Below are 25,100 nucleotides of genomic sequence, written 5' to 3'. Positions count from 1 at the left end.
GTACTGATTTTTTCTGAAAACAGAACTGCTCTCTTGCTTAAGTTAAAGGAAGTTTTCCTTAACAGCCCTTGCTCTATGTTTTCAAATAGCCATTAATTCCCCTTCTCTGCTTTTATTCTTCACAGGCTTTCCTCCATGTATACCTCACACTTTCCTCTTCTGTATGTATGTATGTTATCTACCTCTTTTGTATCTCATGTACTTATTCCCATCTCTCTGTCCCCATACAGCAGACTTTTCTGCTGTTTGTCTCTTCAGCAGTGTCTGAGACATACATGTAAAATCAAAGTTCTCCTAAAAGGATGTACACCCACCCTGGAAGGGGTCTGCTTACTGGTTCAAGGATGGTATGAAAGGAGAGAAATTTTTCCTATTCATTGTTCAAAATGAATTTATAGACTGGCAAATGCAAAGCATTAGAAGCCCTCTTGTAGTAATTAGTTGCATTGTAACTGAGTTGGTTTGATTCCACAGGTATCTTCCCCAAATATATGTCCATTGCACAAGTGCCAAATGAAGCCTCTTGCAAGAGCCTCTGTTGGTGCTGCCTCAGACTGAAGCAGCTGAACCATGTGTTACAAACAGTGGCCTGGTCTTCTCCAGTGGGTTGTCAGCTGTGATGGAGTAGCATATAGGCAGTAGCATAGGCCACAGAAACCTATTTGCTAGAGAATGCCACCCTTTCTCATGGGTTATTTGACAGTCTCCAGAGACTAAATATTCACATCATTAATAGATCATAGTAAACAATATGTTAGAAATCAATATGTATGTGATGGACACTTTTACCCTTGCAGAACACAGTGGTTTCCATTTATTTTTAGAATTTATCAGGTTGAATTTTTGAAGGTGTTCTCTCTAGTCACAGGAAGAATTTGGAGTTGCCTCTCGGATTAAGATCATGTCACTGTTTCTGCTTGTGTTCTGTTGTTTGAAAAGATGAAAGAAAATTATGCTCTGTACATAGAGTTCTCAAGGTTTTGGGTCAACAGCAATTTTTTTTCTCATCTTAAACAAAAATCGACTGAAGATAGCTTCTTGTCCTCCATAAAACATTCTGCTTATTCTTATTCAGAATAAATGATCAGAGTCTAAAACTGTCAAGGAAGCATATTTGTTTGGATTATGCTAAAAAAAAAACCCAAAACAATATTTAGTTTAACCCTGAGGGATTTACACAGTTTTCTTACACCACACTCTTGTTCTAATACCACAGTTCAACTAGCAGAGTAGGTCAGGGGTATCTGAAAGTGCCAGTGGTATAAGGCTTTTGTCTCCATAGACAGACCAAGCTGTAGGCAGCACAAAGCCAGCAGTGTGCTGATGGAGAGACCTGCTGTGTATTGGAAGGCGTCTAGACTGAATTTCTGCCCTAGTAACATGAGTAACTCTTGACATCCGTTTACAGAAGAAATGGTTTGTTTTGAGGACAGTTGGGAAGGCATTTTCAGAATTTGTACTATGCGTTTACAAACCAGCTTGGTCTAAATTAGTGCCTGTAGATAAAAGGTTATTTTCCGTTGATGAGTAGGACCCACATCATAGGGGGAGTGCCACCATGACTTTCAGTTTTAGGAGTTTTACAAGCTGGGGTGTCTTCCTTACAAAGAATTCCTTAGTTAACCTCACAGTTATGGAAATAAATGCAATCCATTTAATGTCTGGGAAAGTGTTTTATCCATTAGAGAAGTCCCAGAAAAGATATATAATCAATCATGAGGTGCCAACAAAAAAGATCTCCATCTACACAGGTGTGGCAAAAGCCAGTTAAGGAGGAGGAAGGTGCTTTGAAGAGGATTTAGCTTTCAATGGGATGTAGTAAAGAGGAGCCATCGGATTCAAAGTCTTTAACTGCTAAGGTTAGAGAAGGAAAGTAATTGTAGCAAAACCAGTATGGAAAAAAGATGGAGACAAGACTGGAAAGGAGTGTCTTTGAGTTTGACATCAGGGAGAGAAAGAAAGGCACACATTTAAGATGTGGTGATTTTTTATGATGGAGAGAAAAGAGTGAAAAATAACCTTCAGTTGTGGGCTTGAGTAATAGAGATTAAAATGGTACTGTACAAGGGAGAGAGAAAAGTTTGCAAAGGAAGTTTAAGAACTGGACTTTGAGTGTCTTAAAATCCATCTAGTTTGAAGGCCTGTGTGCTCTCTAAAAAGCTATGATTCAAATTTTTTAATTTCTTTTTTAATTTCTTACTGACTTGTGGGAGAAGGGTTAAGGGTAAAAAAAAATCATTTGTTGGGTCTGCAGCTTTTAGATATTGGACTAGATTGTTTTAATTTGGAATAACACATTGAGAGATCAGATTGAAGCTCAGTTTTAAAACTGATGTTCCTGCCTTCCTCAGCTAGCTTCTGCGTAGAGGTTGTGACACAAATGTTTTGGTCTCATTATATGCCAAGCTGGAGTGCCTTTTTTCTGGCAACGACCAGGGTGGCCTGCCACCTGCTGAGGTGTTTCAGATCTCACAAGGTCTTTTAGGCTGTTTGTTTCCCCTCTGTGATTCAAACCCTTGCAAAAAATAGTCTCTTTGTAATTACTTGCTCTAAACTCAGTTTCTGGTCATTTCAAAAGTGGAGTTGTTTGTAGTCAGTGACTTTCTTCTTTTGGCTGCAGTAAAGACTTTTTTTTTTTTTTTTTCCCCCCCAGGGTATTGTATTTCGGTGTTTTATCATTTTCCCCCCAAGGAAGGTATGAATATGAACTACAGAGAAGTTTTCTTTCTGGAGTTCAGCCAGAAAGAGTGCTTTTCTGCCTGAGTTTAGACATATATTTAGGTTCTTTGGTGAATTTGGTCCAAGATTTGTAGCCTGATTTTGGAGTTCATTATTTTGGAACAATAAGTGAAAATCATGCATGAACATTTTTTTCTAATTGTGAGAACTAATATTTGCAAAAAATTTATGTAACAATTACCAAGAAAGATTGAGCTTCATGAGTAACCCTTTCACGTAAAAAGAAGCAAAGCACAATATCCATTCCTATTAGTTGGCCTACTTAGATTTGAAGTTCTTCAAAATGAATTAAAAAAGTTTCCATGAAACACTGTTCACGAATGTCTCTCTTTATAATAGGGCAATAGTGAAGAAGAGTTTACATTTGCAAGCGTGAATGTTTTTGTTTAAATATGTACACATATGTACACATCTGACAACCACCAAGGTCTTGAAAATATTAAGTTATAACTGTCTCAATAATTTTTTAAAAGTGTCGATAACTATTATGGAAGGATATACTTTGCTGTGAAAGTGTATTGTCTAGTAAACTGATGGAAACAGGCTATCAGAATTTATATTGATAATGTGTCATTCTTTATAAATTGCCCTTTTTATTGATGGTACTTCAGTAGTTGTGGGCAAGTGGCAGATGACTTGCTTTCCTAAAGGGCTCTTTGATTGCAAGATCTTTGAATAACTATGTTAACAGGTTGAGATGTACTGTCTGCGTTAGCTGACTGTATCTCATAATTCCATTGGGCTGACTATAATTCATAGTAATTTTGATTGTAAATCAGTGGGACAGGAAAGGAGTAGATTTATCTCTGTGAAAACAGCAGTATTATTCTAGCTTAATATTTCATATTCAGCTACGCTCATTGTCTGGCTCTAATAAGTTTGGAATATTAACGAGATGAAAAGACCAACAACTTTAACTAAAGGGAAGCAACAGATAATGTGAAAATAGGGATTCTCAGTATAGTCAAACTGACACTGAAAACATTAAATGAATTCTTATTCTGAATTTCTTATGTGTAGGTACCAACAGCAGTCAAGTTGTTGAATCTGAACTACTCAAATTTTACTAAAGGCTTTCAACATTTCCTTTAAATAGTGGAACTTTGCATTTTGAGGCTCTCACTTCTTCAATATGGATCTCTATTATTTACTTTCACCAAGAATTTTGAATATAGAATTTGCATTCGTAGTCATAATAGTTTTGACTCAAACCTTCAAAGATTCATATCACTGCATATGATTTGCATGGAGTTTGGTCTTCTAATTCTTCTCCAATGGAAGTGAGAAACATTTTTGTATTCTCTGAATTTCTGAAAACAGCCTTATATAAGGCTGAATTCAAACTGCATCAGGACCTAGAGCATAGCAAGTGGAGACTTATACCACCCTGGTTTCATTCTAATGCAGGATCCAACCCAGTGTGTGTATTCAGTCGTGAATACTGGGAAGTGTTCCCAGATGCCAGTTTAGATGTGGCCTTTTCAATCTTCATTAAGAAAGCTTTTTTGGGAAACCCCTTATTATATTATATCAGAATTTTAGAGATTTTCAGATTTTTATTTTGTTTTGAGAACAATATGGTAATTTAAACATCTCTTAATACTGATGCTGAGGCTGTTTGCTTTTCCTCACAATAGTATTCTTGTCTTGTTAGGGCAAGCAGTGATCCAGAAACAAAAAGACAGGCTACATAACCTATGAGAACAACTTAATATAGAGGAATTAGCTACATACAGCCTAAGATAAGTCACCAAGTTTAAAACTTCAACTGTGCTTTTCAGATCAGCTGAAAGTACAAGTTAAGGCCTATTCTCCTGCCATCTACTTGGAGGAATTAGGATTCTTCTGAGTTGCAATGCCTTTTACTTCTCCTGCTCTTGGGGATGTACTGATGCTGGAGATAGATTTTTATGCATCAGATCAGGGGCTTCCCAGGAATTTATACTGATACCGCTTCTCACAAGGTGACTTTGTAAATCTAAGTTAAAAGTGTCAGGCAGTTCTTCCTCTCTGGCTACCAGTACAAGCACTACTGAGAGCACTGCAGGTACCTCTAGCTCTTCCATGTTCAGTTACTGTGATAGAGAGGTCTCTTCTGAGAAGTCTCATAGCTCTTGTGTTTAAGAAACTACATGGAGAAATAGCAACAAAGAAGAGATAACAATAGTAAACACTAAAAAACCCGCTTTAAAAAAAAAATCTTTATGTTCATATTTCAGGTCATTAGCTGACCCTTCTGTGCCTCCAAATTAGGAGGAAACTTGTGAAAACCCAGTTGCTCCATAATTGCTGACCTCTTTTCTGCTAAGCCATCGCAGTTAGGAAGACATAAGTTTGATGGGACATGAGCAGTGGCTTGCAATTGAAGCGTTATCTCACCCCACTGGAAATTTGTACGGAGCATAGGGCAGCCAGTCATACCAGTGACAGGCTCTAAAACAGCTTACAACTCTGATCAACAAAAGTTTGTCAGATGTTACTGTGATACACTTTATTCTGGGGCCTCTTTTATTCACAAGTTGGCGTTCAATGTAAGGTCAATGTTTGCGTGTAAGTCCTGCCAAATGTTTCTCCCATCTTAATCACAAAAGCACACAGATGTGTCCAGTTTGCTTTGTCTGCTAGCCAGGAGGCATCCACGACTGCCAGGTAAAACTGTCCACTTTGCTGTACCTGCCTGGGGGTGTTTGGTCCACTCATCTAACTAAATAGATGTGGACCACAGTTGTATCCAGGATAGCATCTTAAATCTCCCTTTGTACTTCCCAGTGTAAACAGAGATGTGCCTGAGTGTATCTTGAGTTTGAGGTTTCCCTGATATGCAGCCTCCACTGAATCCATGTTGTCATTCAGAGAGGAAAGTAATTCCTCAGTAACTCTAGAGTTAAATAGAATTCATAAGAATTGACAAAGGAGTGCAGTGAAACATGCTTCCAATATCTTTGCAAATCAGTAACTCAGTAACAGTTTCATAGCTTAGTTTCAGAGAAGAACTGTTAATGTGTTCTGCAAATACATAGTTGCATCCAAGTGTGTTTTATTCTGGAAGATTCTTCTAATAATACTACAGCCAAAACAGGATTTTCCCCCTACTATTTAAAAAATCATTACAGGTTCTTTAAGCAGTTTAGTTTTGTGTGGCATTGGAAGTAGCAAAGTCTGGTATATGGGCTAAAGCTAATTTATGGAACTGCAGCCAAAAGGCAAAATTTAGAGGCAACAACATGCAAAGCATTATCTTGGTTGTTCTGAATGTAAGCATAGCACCCTGGGACCCACTTGAGATCTCAGCTGGTATTTGGATAGGTAAACAGTTTTCCTGTCCTCAACCTGAACTTTAGATTGTCCAGATGAGATCAGATGAGGACTCCACGTGAGATGGATGGATGTTACCCATACAAGAACAGAAATGGAAGGAAAATGTAAAACTTTATAATTTTCAGGAGGAACTGGAGAAGATCGAACACATATACTTTAGTCTGAGACATTGATTTTGCCTGTTAAATATGAAAGTGGTGAATTGCTCTTTTCACTAGTTGTTAACATAAAAGAACTGAACTAAGTTAACTTCTAGAGTGCTTTTGTGCAGTGATTAGATAATGTTAATTTTAGAACTTTAAATGAGATGTGTTTGTATAGCACAGTTATGTGGAGAAAACTAGCCTTACAAAGTGAGTATCAGTGAACAACTCCATCAGGGCTGTGCATGTAATTAACAGTAAATGCCTTTCCTCATAAAAATTCTCTGAATTTCAGGCAATCAAACAGTTTTCCTAAGGATTGTTATACCATTAGTTGTTGGTTTAGAGGACAAGGGCCGTGACAGGCTTCTATATGGATTACATGTCTTACCAAAATTTGGCCCCTAAAATCTCCCTTGGAAGAGTTCCTGCTGCTGCTTTAATTGTTTAGGAAGCAGGCACAGATACAGGAGATTTGTGTCACTAGGTATCTATTATTTGAGTGGGTTTCCTTCAGGCAAGGGATTGTTTCTCCTTCCATGTTTGCTGAGCACCAAACTCAGCTGAATGTTTTTGCAGTGGCTTGGAGCATCACTGTAATACAAACACTGACTTTTAGTACCTTTAATGGCTCTGAAATTCAGGTTGGGAACCTTACCTAGCTGTGGGCCCTCTACTGAGGTAGCCTTCTCCTTTGCATCTGTGTTTCTTTACTGTAGGTACCAGTAAGCAGTGTTGTCAAGTGGAAAGGTTGTGTTTGGTGATACCCACAAGAAGACAACTGAAGACAAGCGCTTGTTGCATTACTTTATTCAAAAGAGAAGTTCTTATATCTCAAACTCTCAAAAGCTTTGTGGCTTTAGTGTGGAGGACTGACTCAGGGGTTTTAATGTCTGTAGGACTGGATGTAAATTATATCCAGGCTGCTCTTCCACTTCTTCCACCTCCTCGTGCGATATCCATCCTGCTAAGTATAAGCAACTGTTAGTCTTCTCTCCCAATATATGTGGAAGAGTAATAGGAGTTCATTAGCATTTTTGGCAGTAAACATAGGAGCTTCAGGAGTTTAAAGTGCTATCAGTTTAAAAAAATTAATACTAAATATCTCTCTGAAACAGTCTTAGAGTTTTAAAATAAAATTCCAGAAGACAGTTTTTTCTTTAGTTTGTGTAAAATTTCATTACATGTTCTGCTTTTATGTTTCATGTAGTTATTACAACAACAATTTTCTTGGCTGACAAATCACTTATGATGGGTAGCAAATGTTTCATTATAGTGAACAATAGTAAGGTTTCTTTCAGCATGAGGTATAATGAAGATAACACTGCAAAGAGAAGTTAAACCGTGACTTCCACATTATAAACCTGAATCCCTGAGGTTTCCCAGATACAGTTTTGCATGTAACAGAAAAAATAGCAGTTTTCAGTAAGTGTGAATATAATAAAAGGCACCTTTATGCCTCATCATTGTTCCATGCAGACATTTGCTTCGAGCACATTTGCACTTGCTAATACTCCAAAAAGGAGAAAAAAACCAGAAGTGTTTGAAGTCCATGAAAACAGGAAAACTAATAATGTGAAGATTAAGGGTCTATTTAGAAATTTCAGTCATGCAGAGATTTTATTCTCATCAACGTTTCTCAAGAACACACTCTGTTAATCTGTTTTGTCTTATTAATATTAGATTCAGAGCCTCTGCATGATTCATTTTCATAGAAACAGATGTTATCATTTGTGGTGGAATGGAGACATATTCTGGGCATTATGTATCCTCCTTTGGCACTAACTTATGCTGCATGTTTTTCCTTCATTCTGCCACAATATTGTAATTGTACCCAAATGGTTCTCAACACGTTTCCATAGATACTAAGCATGTTCAGACTTTGTGTAATATATGCCTTGGTCGCTTAGATAGCTCTTGTTTTTAAACTCTGAGATCTGCTGCACCTGAAGTTTTCAAATCATAACTGGTACTGGTTATAATACAGCAGTTTTGTGCACATATTCCAGTGCTGTCCACCAGCTCTGCTTTTGTAGCCTGTGGTGAGTTATGCAAGATCTCTGCTTGCCACCAAAGAGTCAATATGGGCTCAGTTAGTGTGAACCCTCTCCACTGCAGGAGTGTCAGGAAGAGAGTTCAGCCTGATGTGGCACTTCTGTGTTTGCATTATAGTTTGAGTTTCTCTTTCAGGAGTTGCTGCTCTGCTTGGGCCCTGCCAGTTAGCCTCCAGTTTCTTTAGTTAGCTTGGTCCTAACCAGGAGACTTGTCATGGCACTTGTAGCCAACTGTTTTGAACATGTTTTAAGTCACTGAGAGCAAATATGTACATGATATGTTCTCTTGTGCTACCCAACTCTATTTCTGCCTCCTGGGAAGGGAAGGGAAGGGAGGGGAAGGCTGACATCAAGAACAGCTCCAAAGTATGCCTTGTACATACACAACAACTCTTTGACCCGTCTTTTATCAACGGCTTTTCCTCTTCCAGAGAGTTAATTTCTTGCTGTGTTTCTTTTAAAACCTCCTGGTTCAATGACCAGCCTCAGTTGGCAGGGAAGGCAAAGGAGTCTGGTTTCTTTTGAAGTGAAGACGATTGTTACTTCAAAAGCAGGTCAGCGGGTGGGCTTGGACTAGTAAATAACATTTCATTTGGATGTTTTGAGAGGCTTAAAACCTGTGGTTTTTAGCCGCAACCTGTGTAGGAAGCAGTATGCTGTGTGAGCCAGACTGAACACCCCAAAAGGTACAAGAGAACATCCTCTGGCTTTTGCTAAATGCATTTTATAAGTCCTGCTGAGATGGATAGAGAAGCCTATGCTGGGACTAAGCTAGGGCAGCGTTAAACAGAAGCTCAGGTGCCCAGCCACTCACTGGAATTGGTGGAGCAAATCTGTGTCAGCCATTCCCACTCATTAACCGTAATTTTTGTCAGTGGAGAAGTATAAGAAGTAAGAAATGCTTGCCTAGTAGTGCCAAGGTCTCAATTTAACATATAAAATTTCTAGTATGCAGGCCTTGCTCAAATGGAACAGTTTAGTTTCAAGGCCTTCGCATTTCCTTAGAAAGTATTGCTTGTGGTATTTTCCTCAGACTTTGAAAAAACAGAGAGAGAGAAGAAGGAAGCTTCCTTTTAAATTTTATGGGTGTGTAGTTTTGTTATCTATCATTAAGCCATTTTGAGTAATTCTTTATATTCCTTAATTAAACCAAAACAGTTAAAAGCTATTCAAAAGAAGGAAACAATTATTTTTGTGAAGTTTAAATAGAGACAGTTTGAAATATTCAGCCTTTTGTACATATAAACTGATGTTTGCAAGGCCAGAAAAGCAAAATCAGGGGCATGATCTTTGTCAGCTCATGCTGCAAAGGAGACCAGAAGCAGGAAAAGCATGGTTATTAGGAAAAGAAAATGTAATTTCTGTGTTTCTAAATTGAAACCTGACATTTAAAGAGTAATAATCATCAATATTTTTTGTCTTGTTTAGTTTTTGCTGTTAACCAAAGCCAGTATCCATTTTGGTACAAACCTGCAGGCTATTCTGTTTCAAAACAGCATAAGCCAAATACGTGCAGCAGGTAGACTAATACAAATTTTCAATAAGTCATTTTCTCTATGTTCATACACTTGAAAAAATGTTGCAGACTTTCCCTTGCATGTTCAAAACTGGATATGCTGGGATAATTGTACTTCATTGTTGCAAAAGATCATTAGCCTCTAGAGGAGTATGACTCCTGCCGAGGCCACTTTTGTTGTTGGCTGACAACAGTGTTGATGTCAATGCAGCTGCACCCGGTGACTTTTTAGCCATCCATCTTTAGATTTCAAACAGTATCTACCTGTTAAGATACATTCAGAAACCTGAAAGCACTGGCAAGTTCTGCTTCCGCTTGTGGCAGAGGGAAGCGTGAAGATTTACATTACTATTGGTTTAAACCACAGCTGACAGATACATTCTTTGCATGCAAATGTGTTGATCAAGATTAGGTTATGTGCAGGATGATGGGCATTTTTAGTATGAGCCCAACACAACATATTACAGTAGGTGGGCATAGCTGTCTGAAATTAATAGTTCATGATGGTGACTTACCTACAGAGTAACAACAGTATTCTATCTATTCCTTTTGCAGAACAGCGATAGTTCATGACAGCAGAGTGATTTGAAAGACTTTTAAAACTCTCCAGATTTGAAAGATAAGAACTGGTATCTCTGACCTCTTCCTGTGGTTCATCATGATTTGCAGCTTTCGTTTCTTGCCTTAGGTTTATTATAGGTACTAAAATGTATCTTCAGGCTTGTGATAAATGAGGGCAAGGTAGAACTACCCCACTACTGTGGGGTGTTAGCTTCTGGACTAAATATCCATGTCAGCATTGCCAGCAGCAATGGGAGGGGGCCAGAGCCAGTAACTGAGAGGATACTGCCTCCCAGTCCTGTCTTCCTGACAGAATTATTTGAGCCCTTCAACAAAATATTCCAGGAGGAGTGATGATGTTTCCTTAAACTTGACAAAAGCTTTTGTTCAAGAGTCCCTTGCAAGCAATGCCTAGAGCTCCGTGCTGAGACTGCAGAGGACAATCATCGACCACACAGTAGCAATGGAGTCAGGACAAAGCAAGAATAAGTGGCAAAGTCTCAGATAAATAGACTGTGTGTTTGAAACACTAATTTCTCAGCTGGGTAGTTATAAAAGGAAAGACAGCAAAATTTGCAGATGACTTTAAGACATTAAGGGCCAGAGACAGGAAGGCCTTTCAGAAGCACCTGCAAGGTAAATGGACAGAGAGGAGCCTGCCAGGAAAAATCGTGCTAACTGTTGGATGAGTATCATAGAATCACAGAATATTTTGGGTTGGAAGGGGCCTTTAAAGGTCTTCTAGCCCAACCCCCCTGCAATGTGCAGGCACATCTTCAACTACATGAGCTTGCTCAAAGCCCTGTCCAGCATGACCTTGAATGTTCCCAGAGATGGGGCTTCTACCACCTCTCTGGGCACCCTGTACCAGTGTTTCACCACCATAATTCTAAAAAATTTCTTCCTTATATCTAGTCTGAATCTCTCCTCTTTTAAAACCTTTAAAACCTCTTCCCCTGCTCAGAAGTCCCTCCTCATCTTTCTTGTAAGGCCCCTTTAAGTATTGAAAGGCCACAGTAAGGTCTCCCTGGAGCCTTCCCTTCTCCATGCTGAACCCCAATTCTCTCAGCCTGTCCTCGTAGCAGAGGTGCTCCATCCCTCTGATCATTTTCATGGCCCTCCTCCGGACCTGCTTCAAGAGGTCCATGTCTCCATGTCATTCCTGTGCTGAGGACTCCAGAGCTGGACACAGTACTCCAGGTACTCATGAGAATGGACTAGAGGGACAGAATCTGCTCCCTTGAACTGCTAGGCACACTTCTTTTGCTGCAGTCTGGGATGCAGCTGGCCACTGGCTACAAGCACACATTGTCTGCTGATGTCCAGCCTTTCATCCACCATGTGAGTAACAAGTACCCACATTTCTGCATCTTGTTGATGTTCTGTAAGAGTGCATGGGGTGTGGTCTCCACTACTTAAATGCCTGCATGTGCAAGGAGGTGGTCTCTGGGATATGATATTCATTCCAGTGCTGTGAGTCAAACTCTTGGTATTCTCCAAGCGTAGCCATTACTGTGAAAAGTTCAGCTGAAGCATGTGCTTAAATGTTGTGTTTGCTCTGAAGCGGGTAAGTGTACTGAAACATTTGAAAAAACCACCAAACACGTAATGATGCATGTATGCGCACCAATGGTATACTGTGTTTAATTGAGGTTTTCTATCACAGCAGGCCACCTTAGAGATGTGGAAGGGCCCCTTCTGAAAAGGAAGTGGAAGAATAATGTATGTGAGGATACACTGAGGCAAAACTGCTCAAATTCCTGAACTTCAAATAGAGTTTAAATCAAGCCATTCTTGTATGCCATACCTTATAAACATGAAGGAAAGCTTAGGTTTTAAAGACAGCCTTTCTCTTATGAGAAGTGTGGCACCCCTGATTCTCTCTATCATCTCACTTCTGCCATTTACTGGCACAATATGACAGCAAGAATAAACATTTAGTGGGTGAGATAAAACTTGGATGACAAAGTCCTCTCTCTGCAGGAGACAATGGCAAGATTGTAACTGTATGAACGGGATCACTTGGTGTGTTCATACGGGCTAGAGCTATGACAGCTGTCTCCAAGTGAGCTAACCTGCATGTTCAGAAGAGTATGCTGAGCATGTTAAAGGAATGATCCTAAAGGACCGATGTATTTATAGTGCATCTCCTATCTGAACCACCCTGTCTGAAGACAGTATTGTGCCATACTCTGCAACGAATATTTGCAGTGCCTGCAGTGAGACAAGTCTGAGTTCGGAGCTGTGCTAGAGGACGTGGAGCAGCCCTAGCTGAAGAGGATTAGGAAGTAATTTTCCATGCAGGCAGCAGTTTAACATCCACTCTGGCCCTTGTTAGAAGAGAGGTGATCAAGAGAAATATTCATTGCCAAATTGTTGCCCCGTGTCTGCTGAAGGGGGCTCTGCCCCAGTGCCCTTGTGGGTGTGAAGGTGGTCCTGCATTCATAGATTCACTGAATCAAGAATGCCTTGGATTGGAAGGGACCTTTAAAGATGACCTAGTCTAATCCCTCTGCCATGGGCAGGGATGTCCTTCGCTAGACTAGGTTGCTCGAAGCCGTATCCAATGTTGTCTTGAACACTTCCAATGATGGGACAGCCACAGCTTCTCTGGGTAACCTGTTCCAGTGTCCAACCACCCTCATAATAAAAAATTGTCTTCCTTATGTCTCATCTAAACCTACCTTCTTTCAGTTTAAAATCATTACCCCTTGTTCTGTCACTACAGGCTCTGGTAAAAAGTCTATCTTTCTTAGAGGCTGCATTTGTGTGTTGAAAGGCTGCAATAAGGCCTCCCTGAAGCCTTCCCTTCTGCAGACTGAACGTCATTTATCCCAGCAGAGCTGTTTGGCCCTGTGTTGCTTGATACCCACCCTTCCTGCCACAGCGTATGTTGTCGTGGCAGTTGCTAAGCATGTGAGAGATGAGGAAATGCTAAAATAGCAATGCTTTTCAAACAATAGAAGTTAAATTAAAAATTGTAGTGCTTATAGCATACAGTAAGACTTACAGGATACAGTATAGGACTACTTGCTATTTTTATACCGATCATACTTTTAGACTGCTAATCATTGTACATACATTTGAGCGTCACCCAGTTTTACAGTTAAATTAAAAAGGCTGAAGAGCAACAGCCATATGTGAAGGGATTTGGAGTTACAGATTGCATGGCTAACAAACCCTTCAGATCCGCAGTGCGGTGATTTGTACTACGTTACGGCACTGGGTTTCAAAGCAATTCATACTCATTAGCAAGAAAGTTAAATGTTGGTTTCAGCCTGAGTGTGAAGGGAATGGGTAATTTCAGCACCTAATATGTATATTACTTGCCCTTGTTAGACTATCATGTTTTACACTCAGCTCTTATTAATCCTTTTCAGGCTTTATCAAAAAAAGACATCACAGCCATAATTTTCATTCCTCACTTTATAAATTGTATGTTAGGAAAGGACAATGAAGAAGTACTGAGAGGTAAAACCTGATCTGATACATACTTGTTGTGCTACCTGACACATTACTATTCAACATTTAGGCTAAATACATGAATAAAAGCCAATCAAGTCACTAATTGCTGTAACACCAGTGCAGGCATAACAGGGATGAATTAGGCATTGCATGACCATCAGTAACTCCAAAGTAACATCGGCAGGACTTGCATGTTTCCACTTGGTTACAAATCTATTGCCATTACTACTGAATGTGATGTATTTCAAAATAATATACTTCAAAGAACATAAATAGCCTCCACCACTCCCCATCCCCCATCAGAATTCCATTCTGCCAGTTAAAGTGCTGTCACAGAAGACTGTCTCTGGTGACGGTGATGGTGCCAGCGCTGACAGCCATCTCAGTGCTCATATGGCAAAAGGCCTTCAGACAGCTTAGAAAATTGTCAGGATAGCAGCTTCCCCTTTTCAGGAGGTATTTTACCAAGTTAGTTTTGTGGCTGTTTTGAAATGAACGCACGGAAGAAAGCAGTTTACACAAATGCTGAGAAAGCACATGAGTCTGTGCATGTCATAAAACTAAATCCTTGAATTTTAGATAGAATTATTTAAGCAATCACCTGTTTCTTTTCCCCCTTGCTTTCAAGAAAAAGTTAAAAAAAAAATAGCGAACTAGCATGACCTTTAAAACTAGAGAGGTCTAGTGACTGTATCTAAATGAACAACATACACATCAGTGTTTCATGTGGGTAAATCTTTGAATTGACAAAGAAATTACACTCCCAAATAAAAGGTTCAGGGTAACTAAGCAGAAATTAGCTGTGTAACAGATGGCACTATGGCTAGGATGGAAATGCTGCAGAAATATTTTTAAAAATCGACCGTGGCCTTTCCCAGCAGAGCAGTTGGGACTGCATTTTTCCACATGTCCTTGTAATTCTAGGTTTAGTGATGAATAGTGGAAATTCCTTTCAGTTAGGGATTTTTGGATCCTTCATCCAAATATCATAGGCAGCACTATATAAAGTTTGTCCCTGTTGGAAAGAGGGAACAAGGAGAAGCTGAGGGTGCATCAGAGGGTGGTACATGATGGAGGATGTTGAGGAGCCATGCCAAGCAGGTGTCCCGCCCCCAAGCCTGTCCTCTGTTACCCCCTTGCCTGAAAGTGACTCCTTTTCACCCAGTACAGACAGCAGCCCCCTCCCCTTCAAGCTATCAGACAGATGGCTCAGAGCATGGAGGGAGAGAGAGTGTGTGAAGCTCCTGCTTAGCCAGATTTAACATTAACATGTTGACCTCTGGACATGAAAAGAGTATCTTGGGAACTCAGACCTGGTTCTGAGTCAGTGGGAAGTGGCCTCCTGGCACTCTTCATTTGCCTTTTCCTGGCGTAACTTGAGATTACCTGAGGACCTTCCAAAACAACGGTACTCCTATTACAAACCAAACCAGATCTTATCAGAAGCACACAAGTCTGCATTTTTTTTTTTATTAAATGTGCTGTAAATGTCTTTTTTTTTCCCCAGAAATGAGAAGAAATATATAAGCAGATACTGGAAAGAAGTGAGAGTTGGAGATTTCGTGCAGCTTCGCTGTAATGAAATTATACCTGCTGACATATTGCTGCTCTCCTCAAGTGATCCCGATGGGCTGTGCCATATAGAAACAGCTAACCTGGATGGTGAAACTAACTTAAAACAAAGACAGGTGGTGAGGAGGTTCTTAGAGCTGGTAAGTCACCATTCCTAACTCTCATTTAGGATAAGAATTTGTTTCAGGTAAATAAACTGGTTGCCATCCACTCCAGACCCGCTCAATCAGCTTGTTCTAGTAGTGCTAATGAATTACTGTTATGGTTGTCATTAAAATACTAGCACTTGCCAACAGCTGACCTCATCATAGTATCAGAAGTTTTACCATAATTTTTCCCTGAATTTGAATAGAAATTATTTGGGGCAATTTTGTGCGGTTGGAAAATGTTGGGGGTTGTTAATCACTTCTATTGTAGATTGTTTTTTGAAAACACTTTTTAACTGCCCAGTGAGAAGATATTTCAATATAAACAACTACTTTTCCTACTAGCAAACCAGATCAGTTTCAATTAGGATTTTTGCCTAAAACTCTGTGTTGCAGAATATCCCTCCAGCTCTTGGAGCATTAAAGCTTGTGAGATTTAAAGGGACAGCATGCATGCATTCTGGAGTTGTCTGTGCTGTAAAAATCTTCTACCGCTTTCATTGCACTTATCTCTACCCAACAGCACTGTTTTGAAACAAAACAGTTACTGCCAGCAGAATTAGAGGAAATTACCTGAAGTTTTACTTGCTTTAATAATCTTACTGAAATAGTATTTATTTGTAGGCCCTCCTCTCCCATCACTCTTGCCAGCTAACCTGTTTCCTGTATTTTGTCAGGAAAAAAATTGATTATTTTCTAGAAGTCAGCTATGTCTTTTTTCCTAGTAGCTCTTCTCATTTAAGAGATTTTGCAAACAATGGGAGCTGCTGCCCTTACCGCTTTCACTGAAGGTAATTACAGAAACCTATAGCTGTACTGAGGTAGATCAGCATTAAAGAAGTTGCAATCCAACCAATAGTATCAAAATTAACATGCCTTCCAAATAATTCTCTATGGTAAATAGAGCCTTTCTCTGAATAGCTTGTAAAAACATGAGATAAAGACTTGTTTAATCATCAGTGATTTCCACATAGAATTTAGGCATGACACAGCATCCACTGCCATGGCAAGAATCTTAATCAGCTGCAGGCCAAATATTTCAAAAACTCTGATGTTTCCAAGAAGCTAATTGAATTGCTTCTCAAACATCCCATCCCATTGCCACTGAGAGACAGTGGGTAGAGCTCCAGGGAGGTACTCAGATGATGTATCCCGGTTCTTTGCCAGCGTAGACTTCCTACGCAGCCTCGGGCACATTATGTAAAACAAAAACTATAGATAGCATGTAAGCTACCGAATACAGGGATGCTTTTGTGTTTCTGGCTATAGTTGTAAGCTGAGGGCACGTCCCAGCTCTAACTCAAAGGAAGACCTGGGAAGGCATTAGTTCCTCCACTCATCCACAGCAGACGGTTGGGTTTCTGTTATCCAAGACCATCTGACACACAGCAGGAGGTGTTGGTAAACACAGTGAAAGGAATTGATGTGTCCAAGTACACATCATCACGAGACTACCTTTCAAGAGCCTTGCTGCCCAGAGGAGTCCCTTGTACTGCGTCAGGATCCCCAGCTTCCTGGTGGCAATCGCAGTTCAGCACTAAGAGCATGATTCCTGGAAGCTGGTGGACTGAGAAAGGACCTGCTGATCTTAGACTCCCCTGCGCCTGGGAGCTGTGATGCCTAGATGAGTGCCAGAGCCATCAGCTCTGAAGTCACTTTTCTGTCTCTAACCAGCAAACACAAGCATGCATTAATAAAGTTGGAAAACAGGGAGGGAGTACCCCTGCAATTTCATGTTTGGCATACTTTATGAGGTTTAAATTGATGATCCATACCAGCAGCTAAAGACTTCAAGTCTGGGTTTTGTATAGTTTGGCAAGACCTGTGACCTTTAGATTGTTGTGTGGAAGTGAGTGGTGGTGCCATTTCCTCCTCAAGCAGGCTAAAAGTTATCAGAATTGGGCCCTGTTAGGAAAGAATACTGAGGAAACAGTGTCTACCTAGGGAAGCAAAACTAGGTTTATGTGCTAAGAGGCTCAGCACATCAGGGTATATGTGGCCTGGCTTGCTCAGCATACCCTGCTTTACTGAGGAAATCATACAGATACTTACAGTCAGTTTTGTAGTGTTCCCGGCCCATCCTCCTTCCTTATCCTAGTTCTCAGTATGTAAGGTGATTATGGAACTTTCCTATCTCAGAAGTGTGGATACATAATTTTTAAAAATAAATTTCAAATTGCAAGATGCCTAGCTACAACAGCAGTGAGGTCCATAATAAATTGTCAGGGGTTAAACTGGGGTGATGACAGAAAACTCATTCATTCCAGTGAAAACAGGACTGGGCTCCACAGAGTCAAGTATTGAAAAAGAATTTGTCAGAAAACCACATGTGACTACCTCCTCTCTCTTAAAATAGCTGAGGAAGCAGGAAATATCCAAGCCCTGGTTCCTGCGTCAGCTAAGTTGTAGGCAAAGTGCACACCTGCAAGTACCAGGTCCTCAGCAGCTGCAGCTCACAGAGCCTCTCTATAACAGCATCCCATAAGTTATCCAGCAGAATATTTGCCATCCTCATTAAAGTTCTGGCCAAAACCTGTCTGAGCACACTGTTAATCCATGCAGCAGCGTTAGGTTCCTCACCTCCTCCTAGTAGGGATAGGTTCTTGCTGGTTCTTGAAGGTGTTGCCCTGCTGAGAGACACTCAGCAATGGGATAAAGGTTGCTGCTTGGGAAGAGTTGGATGAATACTAAGCCCACAGCCATGTAACATGGAATGGGAAGGTGATGCCTGTTTTTTTGGAGTAAAGTTCGGTTCCTATCTGGGTATGTCTTAAGTTGCCACAACTGGAGAGGCCACAACTGACCATCCTTTTACCAAACCTCAGTGAATTTCATTCCCAAATGTCTTATAAGACCTGCATCCCAACCTGTTCACACATTGGCCAAGTACGTTTTTACATTTTTATATTACTATTGTACTCAGCAGAACAATTCTCAGTTATGTTTAAAGTTGTTCAGTTCTGTGCCATTCTGCAGCCCTGTTCTTCAAGCAGGAAAACAAACAAATAGATTATGTAGTCCCGATCCTCTCTTTCCCACACCACTAAACTCTTCCCCCACCCCCCTTTCAGAATGACATGCCTGGTCATGTGCCTTATCATAGGACAAGAAACACAGATTTTTTTGGAAGCTTATTCTTAAAATATCAGCTGCCCATAGCTGTCTTTGAGTAACATCTCTGTAGCAGCATCTCAATCATTTAAAAGAAGCTGTGTTACAAAGCTTTTGTAACACATTTCTGTGTTTCTTGTATGTACTAATTGGCAGCTTCTGACCCTATGAAGCAGGTCAATGAAGGATAGCTATTTCTTTACCCGTCATTCTGCTGGGCATGGGAAAGGAGCAGGGGTGGGGCTAGGAGTTGTTTTAAGCCAGTTTTATGCTTTTCTTATTCTGTCCCTACCCTGTGCCCCACCCATGCAGTTTACAGTCCCACAGGTCTGTGCCAAGCTGCTTTCCGAGAGACCCTGGGTTCCAGTTTGGAGTTGCTGAAGTGGGGTGCATGCTGGGCAGTCTGCTTGCAACCACAGCACTCTCTCTAAATTCTTTCTCCAGAGGCTAGCAATACCAGCACTGTTACGTACGTATAGTTGTCCTCTGGAAGGGCAACCCTTCTGCCAGCATGCTCCAAAGGGCCTTTGTCTGTCTCTCTTGAGCATTAACAGCATAAGAGGTCCAGAGAATAACAGGTCTTAGAGATTCCCTCTTCCAAACCTTTCTTCAGAAAAGTACTGCTCTGATCTCTTTTTTAGCCTAACTCTTGAAGCAGCAATTAGCAATTGTAGAAGCAGTTCTGTATCCTTGCCCTTGTGTCCAGTGCTTTGCAGGCATTATTATACTCTAAACATATGCTCAGCAGATCCAGGATCAGCATTTGTGGGCTTGGATTAGACCTCTCTGCTCGTGAATTCCAAGAAACTGTTTTCCTTTATAGTGCAAGTGACCAGAAATATTGCTTATTTTAGTACTGCTTTCATTTGTCTTAGTAATTTATAGTAGATTGGGAACATAATGCTTCTTAGCTTTGTGTGATTGTTAAGAATGTGATCTATGACAAAAACCTGTACTTTGGGTACATGATTCCACAACTTCACTTATTGATAGCAAGCTGTGAGAAGTCACTGCTGTATTCCTCTGTGGTTTGTAGATCTGAAGATATCAGTTTTAATATATACCTTGTTGTACACTCATAACAGCCAGTCAAGAAAAAAAGAAATCACTCAATGAGTAGAATAAGAAAGGAAACAGGAGATTTTTCAAAGCCCTTGACATTTTTTTCTCTGAGACCTTAATTACTGTGGTCTTGTTACCCAGCTACTACAGCCACAGGATGTGCTAGAAATGTTTAAAATAGTCAGAAATGTACTTCTGCATGCTATGTCTTTAAAGTCAAAAGGATAGCGGTCTGTCTTCACACCAAAACACGAAACAGATCCATGTGTGCAGCATGACACGCTGGCAAGTGCAGCTAGAAGAAAGGACTGTGCTAAATCCCTCTGTGAGTAATCCAACAGTTTTAGCAGGGACCAGCAGGTGTATCTTGGAAAAAAAAGAGTGTTTCTTGGTATTCCACCAGTTTCCTTCTAATTTCTAACCCACCCTTGCTGCTGTCAAGTCACAGCAGCCATTTCTGGTGCACTGGATCGAATAGAAAACACAGTAGGCAGGAGGAATCAATGTGTTTTCTGTGCTACTCTGCAGGCTGCTGTGCCACCACACCCTCTACAGTTGCTTATGGAATGTTTTCCATCCATCCGAGACATCGTGTCGGCTCTCTTCAGAGAATGGATAAGCAGATTCAGCTTGGGCTGCAAGAGCTCAAAACTCCCTTTCAGGTTTCATTAACTTGATTTAGGATATTTTGATAGTATAAATCTAGACTCAGGAAAAACATTTAGGTTTCCTTGCTCCACTGTTTTTACTCAGTATGTCTTTTAACAAAATCCACAAAGACTCACTGTGGATTCTGCAGGAGCTTATGGTTTATTAACCACTGGCCATGTCCTGGATGTTTACATGGAAAGCTTCAGTTCAGCTGAAAGCTAAGCTAAATCTAGTAGCTGCCATCCCCTGTGAGAAGGTGTGTGTATCTCTTCGAAAGCTGGTGGGGATAGGGGCTGCATTTTCTTTTTCCCTCTCATTTTCTCCTGACAGTAGACCTTTGTTCAAAACAGGCTTGTACTAGCATGATTAAATAGGTTTAATAGGCTTTGCAAATGTCTTTGTGGCTGCTTATTTACTTTGTCTGAAAAGCACTTCTGAATTTGGCGTCTGCCTGTTTTGGAGGGTTCATTTGCATGCAGGCTAGCACCGAAATAACTCACCAGTCTGATTTCCTCACAAGTCAGTATGTGAACCCTTCTGGAGTATGTATAATCTCAGAGCCTGGGCTTACTGCAGGCACATTTGCTCATCTGTCCCAGCCTGCAAGGTGGGCGGAATTGTCAGATCTAACTTTCATTCCAGCTCTACTAGTTACAGCTGGACTTGCAGGAACAGCCCACAGCTCCCCATTTCAAACATTAAATAATTTATACCATCACTTCCTTTCCCTGTGAGTCTTAGGCAGAAACTGGTCCAGAAGAGAAAAGTCTGTTTTCTAGAAGCCTGGCTGTTGGTGGCTGCAGGCTGCTCTATATATGAGGTACTTTGGGAGGGGCAACTCATGCTAATTGCATGAAAATAACTTGCAGGACAGCCTTGGTATCTCAGTGTAAATGTTCCTTTTGCATTCAGTTTTTCTACCCACGCCCTCCCCTCCAATGAAAAAAAAACAAGGAAAGAAAACAATTTTCAAATTTTGGTTTAGCCTAAACTGAAGTAAGATTTCTTTTGCAGCCACCTGCTTTGGTTAAACTAGCCCGCTTTGAGAGAGTAGCTGAGGTTAAACCAGTACAACTCCCAGGCAACTAGTTTTCAACTCGCATGCTGATAGATCTTCTTACCTCAGCGAGTCTGGTTGAGTCTTCTAAAGCAACACAAGAATGGACATATCTATACTCTCCCTGTTGCTCATTGTCCCAGTAATACCCTTGGGCTATCATCCACCTGAAATTAGTGGGAATAGTACACTGTTATAATCAAGTAGATGTGAACTAATCAGCATACTCAGTGTTGTTTAGACTTTAAGTAGAATCAGGCCACAAAAACAGTGAATGTCTCTCTAGCATTTTTTGGAGGTTACACCTTGTGCCTTTCCTTTTTGCAGTATTTTGAAAAGGTTCATAAGCCAAGGAAAAGTGGCTCAAAAATTCCAGATACGCACATGTTAAAACAGCAGATTAGTGCTCCGTCCCACATGTTGCCAAAATTAGAATTCGCTCAGGGAAAAGAGAGTTAAAAAAATAACCAAAGAAGCAAAAGAAAACAATGTTTTTCCCTATGCACTACCTAGGTTTTTTTTAGTTTTACAGTTTAGCTGAAGAATTTAGGGAAAGTCTTCCGAAGAAGACTTCTGTTTGTCCGTGCAAAATGAGAGCGTGTCACACTCCATGAAGAACTTTTTCCGAGGTCATGTCTTGAACGTTTGGTAGATTTCTTTGATGAGGCTTGAATCGCTTTGAAAACCTCTACATCTATATTGTTGTTTGTTTTGGTTTGGTTTTGTTTATTTGTTTGTTTTTTGATAGTACTACATTCAGAGATGACTTGTGTGGAAACCATGGACATGTCTAGTTAAAAAGGAAGCAAGTAGTCTCTAACAGAGAAACAAATGTATAGGAGCTGCACGCAGAATGGCCTGGCACAGAGCAGGACCTAAGTCAGTGCTGTGGCAAACTCCTGTGCAAGCCAAAAGTCTAAAGGAAGGCTGAGAACAATTTTTCACTCTTTTGTTTTACCGTGGCATTTAGTCTCATACTGGGAGGTATAGGGAAATAAAAAACTCAAGAATGATGGTTCACTTCCTCCTTGGTCAGCTTTGAGCAAGGTTATCATCTCTTTCTAGTTTCCATTGTGCAGGTGTCCAGACCTCAAGTTTGACTGTCGGGAGAGCTTTATTAGAAGGTCAAAGAATTTGAATAACTGTAAGAGGAAGAATCTGATTCTGAAGAGTGCTGAGTACTTGACTTTTACCATTGGCATTGGCTGTTTGGTTTTGTATTTAAATATAGGTTAGAGGGGCTAAATTGATGAATCTATGTTTGAATGTCCTGGCAGTGAAGGACCTCCCGTCCTTAGAGTAATCCTTCTAGCGCTGGTGGAACAGTGGTAAATCCATGTAAGGAAGTGTATTATGCCAGTGCTTGTGGTGTGTCTGACCTCTAGAGAGGCAGGGCATTTCATTCTCTGCATTGATAGTCCAGCATCATTCCGTTCTGCTTTTTCTCTGAAAAAAGTATTAAAAAACAAGAGAGCATTTCAAGTCTGCAGAGAAAATAAAACTCTATAGTGGTTTCCTGTTATAGAGAAAAAAAAAAAACATTTACATTTAAAGCAAGTTAAGAAGATATTTTCAAAATTTTTTTTTGTGTGTATGTTCTTTTGTTATGACTTTTCTGATCTTGTAGCCTAATTCAATTTTACTGAGTTAGGTTTATTTCTAAACTAAGTTCAGAAATAGGCTTATTAGGTTTGTTGCCGAGTTAAGTTTATTTCTGGAACTGTTTATTCCTTATCCATACATTGGCCTGTCAGCTAGGAACAGGAAATATCTGGATTATCTGTTCTAAGAAAAGAGATTTTGTAATACAACACTGAGAACTCCTGATTTTAGGGCCAGGATTTTTGAGCTGGAACTATGCAATGCTATACTTGTCTCTTCATACCACAGCCCCAGCTGGCAGTATCAGTGGTTAGGAAAGGATGGAAAGGCCTTCTTTTCCAGAACAGGAGAGCTCACAGTATTAAGCCACATGTAACCCCAGCTGTGATGGTATGGTCTTACTTTCCTTTGGAAGCACTGGAGTGGAGAAGGGGCTTCTTTTCTGCCAGAAAAAGCAGAGCAACAGAATGAGGAACTCCTGTATTTATCTCAGCATCCAGGATGTGAACCCTTATCCCACTTCTCTTTTCTCCACCTGCTGTTCTCCAAGTTTTTTACATGTTTTTGTGCTGTTAAGGCCACAGAGGTCAGTAGAAATTTGCATTAAAATATTACTCACATGGGAAGTGGCTGTCCATATGTCTCAAAACTGTTACTTCAATAAACTCATGAAAATTTCCATTGATTTGTTATACTCAGTTCCATAGTTTCAAGCTCTGCTATGACCCTGCGACGGTCAGACACTTACATAGGTGTTTGTGCTTGTGAGAGAGAAAGCTATGATTGTCCTGTAGGTACATGATTGGAGAAGATACTGATACCACACAGAACTACAGTGCTAATACTTCTACTCGATTTTGAATTAAAAGCATCAGTAGTGCATGGACATTTGTAGACAGCAGTGCTTATATGCTAATTCAGCTTTCTTAATGACACAGTAATGGACAGATTTACATCAAAGCAGGGAACGCTTAGCCTTTTAGCTTCTAAGAGAATTTGATGCTTAATATACAACATGGTTGGAAAGACCGTGTAAGTTGTCATAAGCATTTACTAGCCTCTACTTAACTTTTCCAAGCTTGTTTGTTTATTACATTTGTGGCCTGACTTGATTAAATACCAGGCTCAAAACCATGGCCCAAATAGCTAAGTATACTCGTATACCTGTATAGCAATGTGGCCTATATGGCTGCCATCACAGGGATCTGACTTACAGGCAGCTGCAGGAAGGGATAAAAACTTTGTCCTGCTATTAACTGCTATTAACATGGAGGGGATCATGTCAGCTATTAAACAAAAGGCAATGGAATATTTCCTAGTGTTGCACACCAAGCTGTTTCAGTAATCATTGACTAAGAAAAACTGATAGTGACATGGAAGAAAAATTACACAAGCTATTTTATTAATTGATGTCTCCTTGTTGGTCTTATTCCTGACATTTTTTCTTATTGGTAGCACTTCCACATCTCACATTTATTGAATGCTTGCAGTAATGAATATTTGCATAAGAATCATATAATCATAGAATAGTTTGGGTTGGAAGGGAACCCTTAAGGACCATCTAATCCAACATGCCTGCCGTAGCCAGGGACATCTTTCATTACTTTAGGTTCGTCAAAGCCCTATCTAACCTGACTTAGAACACTTCAATGATGGGGCATCTGCAACTTCTCTGGGCAACCTGTTACAGTGTCTTAACACCCTCATAAAAATTAATCCTTATATCCAATTTAAATCTACAATCAGTCTTAAACTGTTGTCCCTTGTCCTGGCACTGCAGGCCTTGGTAAAAAATCTCTCAGTCTTTCTTATAATTTATATAATGAAAGGCCTCAATGAGGTCTCCCTGGAGCCTTCTCTTCTGCAGGCTGAACCCCAACTCTGTCAGCCTGTCTTCACAGAAGGGGTGATCCAGCCCTCAGATCATTTTCATCACCCTCCTCTGGACTCACTTTAACCAGGTCCATGCCTTTTGTATGCTGGGGGCCCCAGCGCTGAACACAGTACTTGAGGTGGAGTCTCATGAGTGTGGAGTAGAGGGGCAGAATCACCTCCCTTGACCTGCTGGCCATGCTGGTTTTGATGCAGTCCGGACTACAGTTG

The 25,100-nt window shown here is 40.4% G+C and overlaps 1 protein-coding gene across 1 annotated transcript in view; it reads left to right on the top strand.

Moving 5' to 3' along the window:
- The window catches only part of ATP10A (ATPase, class V, type 10A), a gene marked incomplete at its 5' end in the record, with an annotated part of 103,192 nt that overhangs the window by 27,405 nt on the left and 50,687 nt on the right, over positions 1–25,100 (top strand). The window contains one exon of the mRNA XM_010136469.1: positions 15,304–15,508. Coding sequence (XP_010134771.1) covers positions 15,304–15,508 — 205 coding nt within the window. The remainder of the gene's footprint in view (positions 1–15,303; positions 15,509–25,100) is intronic.

The sequence above is a fragment of the Buceros rhinoceros genome, unplaced genomic scaffold, assembly GCF_000710305.1.
Source record: "Buceros rhinoceros silvestris isolate BGI_N320 unplaced genomic scaffold, ASM71030v1 scaffold6390, whole genome shotgun sequence".
In the NCBI taxonomy this organism is placed as follows: domain Eukaryota; kingdom Metazoa; phylum Chordata; class Aves; order Bucerotiformes; family Bucerotidae; genus Buceros; species Buceros rhinoceros.
The sequence above is the reverse complement of the archived record's forward strand: the minus strand, read 5'-3'. Positions and strand labels throughout refer to the sequence as shown.